Consider the following 13,491-nt stretch of genomic DNA (forward strand, 5'->3'; position numbering starts at 1 on the left):
TCAGATGGCTCGGTGCTGCGGTGAGTTGTTAGTAGTAGTACTAGTAGTAATATCATTTGATAAAAAACAAGTTGAATCTTTACATATTCAATCTTGTTGGAATTGTTTGTTTCTTAAAGTCATGATATAAACGTCTGTCAAGACCATTTATAATAAAGCTTTGTTTTTTTTTTGTTTTTTTGCAAAAAAAGATCTAATGTCACAAACCATTAAAGCAGATATACTTCTCTCTTTTTTTAGAATCAGACCTAGCAATAAACATACGCGTTGAAAATATTTGACCTTTGTGAATTTAGATAACGAATTTTGACCAGATGTCTTTGAAGAGATTGCTGGTAAAAAGGACATGGAAGGGGCTGATTGTACTCCAGCCTTTTTTCATTATTTGTTCAACGTACCCTGAAAGTTTAAACTTTAACCCCTCAGGTGTTCTCGACACATTACAGGTACGTCTTCTTGTAAAACTGCACATAGTACCTCTTGATTTAGTTGAAGATGCTCCTAAACATTTTCAGAACGATTTGACGGCTGATACTATTAGCCATTCTTGATAATGCTGGTATTTCCTTTTCACAAGCGATTTTTTATTTAAAGAATTTTTTTATTGTGTTTGGTATTCTTTTTGACATTTCCCTTAGGTTTGACCTTAATTCTCCATGCTTTTTGTATTTATAGGATAAAACATACCCTTTTTTCTTGATAAAAAAACACCTTGTATGTTAAACAAAAAACAACTTGCATAACTTATAACCCTTCCACCAGGGGCTGAGGATTATGAACCCTGGAGGCAGTTATTTGAATAAAAAGATCATCTCAAGATTATCGATCGGATGTATTTGGGGAAAAAAGAGGATGGGGGTGGAAGCCCTCCCATTACTTAATAATTAAAAAAATGCACTTGATTTCAATCAAGTGAGAACCCCCCCCTCCCTAGTTCACACAAAAATCTTTTCTGTAAAAACCTTATGTGTTAACGATGGGCAACTACCTTAACTTACAGCCCTTGCCCCAGGAGCTACTGGTGGGATTGTTAACCCAGAGGTATGGTTATTTGACCCTGGAAGTGTACATTCATTTTCAGGGGATTTTTTTTTTTGGTTTTGGGGGTGGGGTTGAGGGGAGGGGGCTATGTGGGAGGATCTTTCCTTGGAGAAATATGTCATGGGCGAACAGAAATTCAATGAAAAGGGCGCAGGATTTTCTAAAATTACTATAAAAAAAACAATGAAAAAATAAACATGGAAAAATTCTTTCAATTGAAAGAGGGGAATGCCCCCTCCCCTCTACCCCACCCCCAAAACCAAAAAAAATCCCCTGAAAACGACTGTACACTTCCCAATAACCATTATTAAATGTAAACACTGGTCAAAGTTTGTAACTTGCAGCCCCTCCCCCAGGGACTGTGGGGGAGTAAGTCATTCCCAAAGACATAGTTATTATGGTTTTTGACTATGCCGAACAAAATGGCTATCTCAAAATTTTGATCTGCTGACTTTGGAGAAAGAATGAGCGTGGGAGGGGGCCCAGGTGCCCTCCAATTTTTTTGGTCACTTAAAAAGGGCACTAGAACTTTTCATTTCCGTTAGAATGAGCCCTATTGCAACATTCTAGGACCACTTGGTCGATACGATGACCCCTGGGAAAAAAAAACAAAAAAAAAACAAATAAACACGCACCCGTGATTTGTCTTCTGGCAAAAAATACGGAATTCCATATTTTTGTAGATAGGAGCTTGAACATTTTGCGAAAGGGTTCTCTGATACGCTGAATGCGATGGTGTGATTTTCGTTAAGATTCTGTGACTTTTAGGGGGTGTTTTCCCCTATTTTCTAAAATAATACAAATTTTCATAGGCTCTTAACTTTTGATGACAAAGACCAAATTTGATGAAACTTATATATTTAAAATCAGCATGAAAATCCAATTCTTTTGATGCATATTTTAGCATCAAAATTCCGTTATTTAGAGTTTCGTTTACTATTGAGCCGGGTCGCTCCTTACTACAGTTCGTTACCACGAACTGTTTGAAACCGTACAAAGTTAAGACTTGCTAAAGCTCTTCTATCAAAACAATCGAATGCTTGTTTATAATCTATAAAACTAAGAACCAAAGGTGTTTGACAACTCAGGCACTTCCCAATTATTATCCTAAGAGCGAAGATTTGGTCGACACATTTTCTACCTTTTCTAAAACCGCACTTTTCTTCTCTTAACAATTTGTCAGCTGCACCTATCAGTCTAAAAAGTATCATATTGCTAAGTAGTTTCCTTCTTAGAGAGACCAGAATAATGCCTCGATAATTACGACACTCACTCTTATCACCTTTCTTATACAGTGGTTTAACTAAGGTTTTCCTAAAATAGTTAGGTACTTCCTTTTTTTCAGAAATCATATTCATAATCTTCAGTAACTTATTTCTAACTTCAGAGCAACCATATTTAAGAAACTCTTTTACCACGCTATTAGCACCTGAAGCCTTATTATTTTTCAATTCTTTTAGAACTGTCAATGATTCTTCCTCACAAAAGAAATCTTCCATCACATCCAAGGTATCAAAAACTTTTTAATTTTCCTCTGTATCTTTATCCTGCAACTGTATCTCGGTTTGGCACATTCTCAAAATGTTCCACCCGTCTCTTTTTAACTCTTTCCTTATCACTAATTGTGGCCCCGGTCCTATCTTTAACTGGGAAAAGTCCAGATTGACTACTCCCTCTAAATTTGTTAACATACCAGTACAATGTTTTACTATTACGCCGTCTAGCAGTATCTTCCAGATCCTTGGCAAGATCATCCACTTTACCTCCTTAGTTCATCTTTTAAGGCTTTCTCCACTTTCTTTACATTTCTTTGGTTTTCATATTATCTATCACTCAGATAATTCTTGTACTAACCCCTTCTCTTCTGTATTATACCTAAAACTTTTTCACTAATATTCCTAGCTGCAGTCTTAATTTTCTTCCCTAAGACAAAATCAGCAACTTCCCAAATTGTTTTTTCTAAAAATTTTCCGACCATCATCCACATTGTCAAATTTTATAATTTTAAGTTTAATATTCAACTGTTCCTGGAAATTTTCTCTCAAATTCTCATCCTGGAGTTTACCAACATCATAACTTCGCGGGAGGTAGTAATCCTTCTGAAATCTCAGCTTTTAATTAACCCTAGATACTACTAGATGGTGATCTTCACTTTTAAAATCACTAACAGCACTCCTATATACCCTTGTATCTTGTGTTGATCCTGCCAGTCTTTGGTTTACTGTAACAGAATCAATAAGGTTTGTTGTGTTACCATCACTGTCTTACCTCCACTTCACACCTCATTAGTTCATCTTTTAATGCTTTCTCCACCTTATTTACATTCCTTTTGTTTTCATATTATCTATCACTCAGATTATTCTTGTACTAACCCCTTCTCTTCTCTATTAAACATAAAGCTTTTTCACTAGTATTCCTAGCAGCAGTCTTAACTTTCTTCCCTGAAAGGGAAGACACCATCAGCAGCTTCACAAATCGTTTTTCTAAAATTATTCCACCATCATCCACATTGTCAAATTTTAAACACTCAAGTTTAGTATTCAACTGTACCTGAAAATTTTCTCTCAAACTCTCATCCTGGAGACTGCCAACATCATAACTTCCCGGGAGGTGTATACCCTTCTGAAATCTTATCTTTAAATTATCTCTAGACACTACTAGATGGTGATCCTTACTTATAATATCAATAACAGCACTCATAGGGTAACCTAGTATCTTGTATTTTACATGCCAGTCTTTGGTTTACTATAACATAATCAATAAGGTTTGCTGTATTACCATCAGGTGAATACAATGTCAACTTATGGGCGATTTTATGACCAAACACCGTACTGGTTATAACTAGGTTGTTATACCTACAAAACTGCACAAGTCTTACAAGTCCATTACTGTTTTTTTTTTTCCTACACTAAATTTACCTAGTCTAGGATACCATCTATCCCTATTTCTACCGACCTGAGCGTTCAAATATCCTAGTAAAAACACCAGATTTCTACCTGGGTTCGAGTCTATGTGCTCCTGTAATTGTAAGTAAAATTTATGTGAGTCACTAGTATCTCCCTCATCTGGCTTAGCAGGATCATATGCCACTGTAACTGATACCCTGAACTCTTTAGTCATATAGTGAGCAATCAGTATTCTATTAGTAGTGCCATCCTAGCCTAAAAAAGACTTAGCAGCCTCCTTATTTATCATGAGCCCTACTCTCTGTCTATGTACCCCATCCTTCCTGCCTGAGTAAACAAATTCTATATCGACTAATTTCATGCTTCCTACCCCTGAGATATGAATTTCTGATACTCCTTATAAGTCCAGTTCGAAACGTCAGAATTAATCAGTCAAAACGTCGATACAAAGTCATTTTTTAGTGTCGTAACATTCCAAGTTCTAATTTTCATGTTCTTTAGATCATTGAAATTATTTTGGTCTTAGAAAAAGCAATGATCCCGGATACCAGTGAAGGACGGGATCAGCATATCTTCTCAAGTCTACACATCAGCGCTTAAGTCAGCTTAGAACCGAACACCAAGAAGTCCCTGGGACCTCTAATATAAATGGAGGCTTTGTGCAATCCTGGGCTCATCTCGGTCACAACATGGTTTTCAGCACTTAGCGATGCTCTTCTATCAACAAGAGTCGAAATCCTGCACAAATAATCCCAAGCCTTTTTACCTCCGACTCATTGTATATTCATGCCTACAAATATTATGCTACTATGGGGAGGCAACCCATAGTAGATAAATTAGCTAGGAAGAGGTTTTTCAGCCCGAAAACGCCTGTCAATACAGGACAAGCTCAGAAGAATTATCCATCAATCAGGATCCCGTGCGAATGCTGTGTCATTTACTAGGCTATAATTTCCTCGAGTGGCGCCACTAATCAAGCGGGATAGAGTTGACCGCAAGGTCCCCAGTCTTGCAGGTACACCGAAATGGTCGAGGCAGCTCTTCGCAGAGGCCGCTGTCCATAAGTTGGATCTTACGCCCTGCCGCAGCTGCCCTCCTACAGAGGATCTTCCCACGATGGTGTTTTGCGTCACCATGCAACTTAAGCCATTACTGGGAGAAGGTTTGTAACTCATGGGGCGTGTGGACACGCCGGTGGGCCCTGTTGAGTGTACAATTGGGGGCCTTCTTCTTTCTCCACCTTTATTTACGGCCCGGGCGAGGGAGCCCCAGTTTCTATTATGGGCCCTCAGGGGACAAGGTCCCCCTTGGTTCATGCCTCCTATGAAGGTACCCAACATATCTGTATTGAGTTCCCCTATCGCCACCTGGGGACACGCTGAGTAGCCTGGGGGAGTCCCTAAAGAGCAATAGAATCATAAAGCGTTTTTCGGGGGGGGGGGAATAAAAAATTTGGGCGAAATATATTAAATTATCTTTGGAAAAAGCTTATATGATGAATTCCTTTACTTTATGTTGTGGCAAAATTACATGTGAAGGATTGGGTTGTTAAAAATGACTAAAGACAAAGAAAAAAAAAACAACAAAAAACAATAGAATGGGAACCTGACGAAGAAAAAAATTATTACAAAAACAGACAATTTCAACACTAGTATACTCAAAAAATTAGACAATACAGGTGACCAACAACTTTATAATGCACACGTGTACTTAAAATTTTAGGTAAATATTCCTTTTATTTCAACAGTTTCGATGGTACAAAAAGTATTCGCAAATTTTATTTTTTGGAATTTTTGGATTTACTTTTTGCAAATTTTACAAAACGCATATAAAGAATTTAAAAGAATGAAACAATTTTATTATTGGTTTAGGTTCAGGAATTAGAGGATTCAATTAGAGGCTTAGCTTGAAAATTTCTCGGGAGTGAGAGTAAATCCGATCTCAAACTTTATAATTCCAGTCTTTGTTGGTCAACATTCCCGTAAAGAGGATGAACTTTTATGAATTTCATTATTACCAAGAAATATGCAAATTTATATTTTTTCCCTTTTCTCTGACGGAAAACAGAAATAAATACTCGGGTCATGAATTGTAAAGAGTATTCTAACAAAGCAAAAGTAATAGAAGGTACTAGGTAATGAATATAACATTTTGACTCAAATAAAAATCTACTCAGCTTGTATTTGTCTGGTATACAACATAAGGATAAAACCTTTTCTAAAGCTCTTCTATCAAAATTGAACGGGTGTTCAAAATCTGTAAAACTGACGACCAAAAGTGTTTGATAACTCAGGCACTTCTCAATTATTAACCAAAGAGTGAAAATTTGGTCGACATATCCTCTACCTTTTCTAAAACCGCATCTCTCAGTCTAAAAAAAATATGATATTACTAAATAATTTGCTAACTACAGAGACCAGACTAATGCCTCGATAATTACCACCCTCACGTTTGTCAACTTTCTGATACCGTGGTTTAATTAAGGTCTTCCTAAAATTACTAGGTACTTCCCCTATTTCAAAAACCATATTCATAATCTTCAGTAACTTATTTCTAACCTAAGAGCCGCCATATTTAAGAAACTCACTTATTAAACTGTCAGGACCTAAAGCCTTATTATTTTTTAATCCTTCAGTACTTTCGCTAATTCTTCTTCACGAAACAAAGCTTCCTTCGCATTCATGGTATCACAAACATTTTCATGTTCCTCTATATCTTTTCATACAACTCTGGCCTGGTTTAGCACATTCTCAAAATATTCTATCCATCTCTTTTTAACTCAACGCTTTTTAAATTTTGTCTCTTTTAAGTGTTAAGGTGATTATTTTCTTTTACTTAAAATTGTTTTTTGAATTTTCATATAAATAGAGAGCCGAAGTATCTAAGCTTTAGAATATTGTTTTATGTTTCATCAACCTTGAGTTTCTTTTCGAGCTGCATTCTCTTTTTAAACTATACAAATATTTTTGTGCTAAAAATTTCTTAATGTGTAACTTGTTTAAATATTGTAACATATTTGGAATTAGCATAAAAAACAGGCACCTTCGTTTGGAGGTCCATAAAACCAGTCAATAGAATTATAACCTATGTATTTTATATGTGAAGTCAGCTTTGAATAACGCCATATATTTGACTAAGTTCTCCGTCCTATCGAGGACACCTATTGTTGCAAAATTATCTATAAAAAAAAGAAGTAGAAAGTCTTAAAACTTTGCTTCATTTTAGTTTCATGAATTACCGTAATTAAAAATAAGATTCAAAATAAGACGAAAATTAAATCATCACTAGTAGTTAATGGGGTAAAACAAATTCTTTCCTCCCCTTGTGTTTTTAGTTGTAATGCTTGACAACATAAAACATATGTATTTGTAGGTGCGTTCAACTCACGAAACCCTCAAATTATTTGTGTTACCCTTACAGCGCTTGAGCAAATTGCACAGTCATCAAGGGAGTCTGGTAAGGCTTTAATTCCTTACTTACGTGTCTTACTTCCCGTGTTGAACATGTTTCGGACGAGCAAAGGTAGGATAATGTTTAGACACCTTATTGAGAAAACATTTATTGCTAATTATGGCATTATTTACCAAATTGATTAACTTCCAAAACTATAAATTATGAAAAGTAATAAAGAAATTAAATTAGTAATCTTTATTACGATAAACCAATTATCTAGTGAACAATTGTCCAGAACAATATTTCGCGTTTGCCTGGGGGCTTGAGCCTGAAGGGTATATTTATGTGCATTTTGTCATGGTGCTGGTCACTTTGGCTTCTACTTTCTGAACTTTACTCTTGGCAATTTCTTTTCAACAGAGATTTCCAGTCCTAATCCTTTGATGTCCTTTGATGCTGAATACTAGACCTTTGATGCTAGAATTAGAACAAGAAATTCAGCTTGCCGAATTACCATTTGAATGGCTCGCACATTTTTGTAAAGAGTGTCCAATAAATAGCAGTATTATACACATTGACTGATCAATGTCTTGAAAGTTATCTACCTAGTCTGAAAGACCATTATTTTACACCGTTATTTTGATTTGGATGAGACTTGGTTAAAGTGCGGTCTAAAGTGTTTTTTGTAATGGATTCGTTCATTTTCTTATAAGAATACCTTAGAAATGACTAAATGTCCAACAAGAATTCGGCGTTCTTCTTCAACTAAAGAAGACTAAAAATTTAAAATTTTTGATTTCGGCACCAAATCATGAAATTTTGTTTTTAGCATATGTATTTCTCAAAACAGATCATTAGTCGGATCAATTTGATTTTTGTAAATCAAATTCAGTTTTATTTCTAGCTTATAATATTTAGGTTGTTCAAAACCATGGTGCCTAAAAGATTTGTTTTGCTATTATAATATAAAATATAGATGAAGATATTTTATTTAAAAAGTCAAAGGGCACCCACAAGAGAGGGCAAGGATAGGCCAAAAAAAGTAATATAACAATTGAAGACAAGAGAAGATTGTGGTATAAATTGAGGAAGTGTTAAGAAAAAGTAATCTTAGTTTCCTAAATCTTACTGAAAATTATATAAAACTTACAAAATTTTAAAATAAAGTAAGCTCAAAACAGAGGTTGTAAGAAAACTTCAACATTGTGTCTAAAAAAAAAGAAAATGCTTTAATTCTTGATGAACTAAATCGAATTCAATTAAATTTTATTCTTTAGAAACATTAGACAAATATTTTGTAAATTAAGTTTTTATTGTTTAAACTAAAAGCTTTGCAAATAAATAAACAAAGTGCATTTTAGCATCAATCTAAGAATTACTAGTAGAGTCGGCTACATATGGTTTGCTATATTTTTTAAAATATTGAAATGAAATTTAATTTTCAAAAAAGGCTAACACTCTGCTTGTTATAACATACATATGCAAATTATCCCATCTTAACTCTTAAGCTATCTATCCAAAGTATTCACACTAATCATATTGTCAGAAACATTCATGTGAGAAGACAGAAAAGGGTAGAAGAAAAATTTGCATTTGGCCTCTATAAAGCCCAGTACAATTTTTTTTCTGTTGAAATTCATGTTAATTTTTTTTACCTACTATTGAAATATTTATATTTTAAACAAACTGTTTAACACACATTGTTTTACCTACTTTTTCACTGAGTTTAGAATGTTTAATATTACTGCATGTTTGTTTCCATAGTTCTCTGTGTTCTTTACGCAATCACCCAATGTTGCTTGCCCTGATGAAGTGAAATGATTTTGTGATGGATGAATTTGGAAACTGTGTCTGACAGCATCATAAAGAGTCCACAAACAATTCTTAATCAGATTACGTGCTATATGCGTTAAATTAAAATGAATAACGAGCTGCATAAAGATGTACTTATGTATTTATTGACCACCAGGCTGGGAGATAAACGAGAATTAAAAGTGATGTCCAGCATAATAAACTCCAAGGAACTCTGCACTACAATGCCAAATACTAAAAATTAATTGCAGGAGAGGCTCAATGTTTTGCTACGTTCTAGTTCGTATCGAAAAAGACGGTAAACATCCCCGCCCCTAGATTTTGAAAATATTCTTTTTAGCCTCCCTGGGAAAATTCCTAAATTTTTCCGTTTCTGGGCAGTTCTGATCCAAAGTACAATATTTGTTTCTACTCCCCCCCCACCCTAAAAAAATCTGGCGTGCTTTTTTGTGTACAAGAATTATAGTGAATTCTATTTTGTCGGTGCTACTAAACTTGATATAAAGATATCAGCCAGTTCCCTTTTTCACAGGTCTTGATTGGCAAAAATTTGGTACTATATCCACAGTCCATAAAAAAAACACAGAGAAATTTTCGTTAGAAAGACACTCTTACCGCAAGGGAACTTTCAACTTAAGCCCCCTTCAGCTTAAAAGAAAACCACATCCGTTTATACGACAATTAGGTGTTTTCAACTATTATAATCCACCTGTAATGTGAGTTTCTTCGTAACTCACCCTCCTGAAATAGGCTAAAAATAAAGTTATTCGCCTTAAAACGTTCTGTTATGCTTGAGAGTAATTATCTGTTTTATCTGTAGGGCCTAATTATTTCATACGCTATTGATTGTTGTATTGTTGTTCATTTTATTAAAGTTTTTCTTGCAACTGTGGGAATATTTATAAGTTTTTCTATATACTATTGGTTTATATGTAGGCTATTGATTAGTAAATTTTTTTCTCGCATAAGCTTTAAGTTCCTTCTGATTGGTTGCAATGCGTTGTCAACGGATTTTGAAATAACAATTCTACGATGTTCTGAAGTTCAGTATTAAAATGATAATAACAATAAAGTTTTCAATTCAACCTTTATCTCAATTTAATCGCAGTAATCTCAATCTATAATAGCCGTAGAATGTAATTAATCCTTTCAAAAAAGGAATTCTGAAAATTGCAAGAAAATTATTTCAAAAGCAAGAATATAAAAAAGATGTAGTAGTAAGAAAGACCTTGCTGGGCACAATGGAGTATATATACTTTTGACCCAATCTTTTGTATGTTCCAGCTTCCTGCTGCAATCGAAAGCGAGCCCTCAGTGATCATGTGCTTGAAGCATTAGAAGCATTAGAGAAAAGCGGTGGACCATCTGCTTATGCAGCTATAAAGTACATGGTACCAACTTACGAGTCTTGTATTTCACGTTGACTTTTACTTGTAATAAATTTTTGCATTCCATTGAAATAGACAAAACGGTAGGATTTCTCTTATGAATCTTTTCTTTGAAACTACATTACGCCCCCCTTTCCGCCATCGCTTTGATGTTAAAGAATTTACGATCTAAGCTACATCTTATTACCCCTTTTTCGTTTATGTTCGGTACATATGAAATCTACAAAATTGCCGAGGGGGAGGATAATGGGACGTGAGGCTAATGTAAAATAAAATATTTGTGACTATGGTACATGACGGATTAATAGACAGGAAATTGCAAGGTTTTGATGTATTTCTTAACCTATTGCTCAGAAAAGGTAAAAAATAAGAACTAACCTTTTTTTCATATTTTATTTTTATTGCAGAGTGGTCAAATCGAGTGCAGACCGATTAAACGACTGAAATCTCAAACATCAAATATTTTCGGATCAACTATTAGTTTAATAACACTCATTCAAATATAAATCCACTCTAGTGTCATTTCAAGGTGCTTTACTTGAGTACATACTGCATTATCAGCTAATACTTAAACTACTTCATCACCGCTCATTACCGCAGACCCCGACAGTGAATTTCCAGAGAATATATCGCAGCATTGCCATGAGGGTCGTAATACCGTAGTTCAAAAAATAGGAATTTAACATGCTGATGCATTTGCAAGTCCCGTGGAGCTCGATCTTAAAACGAGAAAAAAAAAGGAAAAGTCATCCGACGTATCTAAAACCGAAACAAACAGTGGTTTTGGAAAAATCATAGAAACAAATTGTCAATAATAGATTTGCATGATCGCATAGCAGGAGTAAGTATTCACTCCGAGGTTTAAACCATAAGCAGTTTTAGTTGAAATTAAAACAGTGGCTTTTTGCGTAAGCGGAAAAAAAGGAAAAAAGGAAAAGTCATCTGACGTATCTTAACCAAAACAAGGGGGGTTTTGGAAAAGCTGTAGAAACAAATTGTCAATAAAAGTTCTGCATGATCTCAAAGCAGAAGTAAGTATTCACTCCGAGGTTTAAACCATAAGCAGTTTTAGTTGAAATTAAGACAGTGGCTTTTTGCGTAAGCGGAAAAAAAGGAAAAAAGGAAAAGTCATCTGACGTATCTTAACCAAAACAAAGGGGGTTTTGGAAAAGCTGTAGAAAAAAATTGTCAATAACAGTTTTGCATGATCGCATAGCAGGAGTAAGTATTCACTCCGAGGTTTTAACCATAAGCAGCCGTAGTTGAAATTAAGACAGTGGCTTTTTGCGTAAGCGGAAAAAAAGGAAAAAAGGAAAAGTCCTCTGACGTATCTTAACCAAAACAAAGGGGGTTTTGGAAAAGCTGTAGAAACAAATTGTCAATAACAGTTTTGCATGATCGCATAGCAGGAGTAAGTACTCACTCCGAGGTTTAAACCACAAGCAGCCGTAGTTGAAATTAAGACAGTGGCTTTTTGCGTAAGCGGAAAAAAAGGAAAAAAGGAAAAGTCATCTGACGTATCTTAACCAAAACAAAGGGGGTTTTGGAAAAGCTGTAGAAACAAATTGTCAATAACAGTTTTGCATGATCGCATAGCAGGAGTAAGCATTCACTCCGAGGTTTTAACCATAAGCAGCCGTAGTTGAAATTAAGACAGTGGCTTTTTGCGTAAGCGGAAAAAAAGGAAAAAAGGAAAAGTCATCTGACGTATCTTAACCAAAACAAAGGGGGTTTTGGAAAAGCTGTAGAAACAAATTGTCAATAACAGTTTTGCATGATCTCATAGCAGGAGTAAGTATTCACTCCGAGGTTTAAACCATAAGCAGCCGTAGACAAAATTACGACACTGGCTTTTTGCGTAAGCGGAAAAAAAGGAAAAAAGGAAAAGTCATCTGACGTATCTTAACCAAAACAAAGGGGGTTTTGGAAAAGCTGTAGAAACAAATTGTCAATAACAGTTTTGCATGATCTCAGAGAAGGAGTAAGCATTCGCTCCGAGATTTAAACCATAAGCAGCTATAGTTAAAATTAAGTCAGTGGCTTTTTGCGTAAACGGAAAAAAAGGAAAAAAGGAAATGTCATCCGGCGTGTCAGAAACCAAAACAAAGGGGAGGGGGGGGGTATGGAAAAGCTGTACAAACAAATTGTCTATAACAGTTTTGCATGTTCTCATAGCAGGAGTAAGTATTCACTCGAGGTTTAAACCATAAGCAGCCATAGTTGAAATTAAGTCAGTGGCTTTTTGCGTATGTGGAAAAAAAACGAAAATTCATCCAACTTTTCTGAAACCAAAAGAAAGGTTGGGTTTTGGAAAAGCTGTAGAAGCAAATTGCCAATAACAGTTTTGTATAATCTCATAGCAGGAGTGAGTATTCATTCCAAGGTTTAATTCATAAGCAGCCATAGTTGAAATAACATGATCTCATAGCACGAGTAAGACTTTTTGCGTAAGCGGGAAAAAAGGAAAACTCATCCGACGTATCTTAAAACTTAAAAAGTAAGTATTCACTCCAAGATTTATGCCATAAGCACCCATAGTTGAAATTAAGTCAGTGGCTCTTTGCGTAAGTGAAAAAAAAAGGAAAAGTCATCCATCGTATCCGAAACCAAAACAAAGGGGGGTTTTGGAAAAGCTGTAGAAACAAATTGCCAATAATGGTTTTGCATGATATAATAGCAGGAGTAAGTATTCACTTCAAGGTTTAAACCATAAGCAGCCATAGTTGAAATAGCATGATCTTATACCAGGAGTAAGGCTTTTTGCATCAGCGGGAAAAAAGGAAGTCATCCAACGTATCCAAAACAAAGAAGGGTTTGGAAAAGCTGTAGAAACAAATTCTCAATAATAGTTGTGCATGATCTCATAGCATGAGTAAGTATTCACTCCAAAAATTAACCATAAGCAGCCATAGCTGAAATAGAGTTAGTGGCTCTTTGTGAAAGCGGAAAAA

At 35.2% G+C, this 13,491-nt stretch overlaps 1 protein-coding gene across 4 annotated transcripts in view; it reads left to right on the plus strand.

The window, feature by feature from the left end:
- Positions 1-10,621, plus strand: part of LOC136040496 (parkin coregulated gene protein-like) — a 30,530-nt gene extending 19,909 nt beyond the window's left edge. For 2 of the 4 annotated variants that reach the window (XM_065724699.1, XM_065724700.1), the window contains exons 4-5: positions 7,320-7,469; positions 10,437-10,621. In XM_065724699.1, coding sequence (XP_065580771.1) covers positions 7,320-7,469; positions 10,437-10,576 — 290 coding nt within the window. In that variant the 3' untranslated portion in view covers positions 10,577-10,621. Of the gene's footprint in view, positions 1-7,319; positions 7,470-10,436 lie in introns of those variants that run through there. The other 2 variants (XM_065724701.1, XR_010620796.1) reach the window with 2 other exon arrangements.
- Positions 10,622-13,491: the final 2,870 nt, after the last annotated feature.

The sequence above is a fragment of the Artemia franciscana genome, chromosome 2 (genome assembly GCF_032884065.1).
Source record: "Artemia franciscana chromosome 2, ASM3288406v1, whole genome shotgun sequence".
NCBI classification, from domain to species: Eukaryota; Metazoa; Arthropoda; class Branchiopoda; order Anostraca; family Artemiidae; genus Artemia; species Artemia franciscana.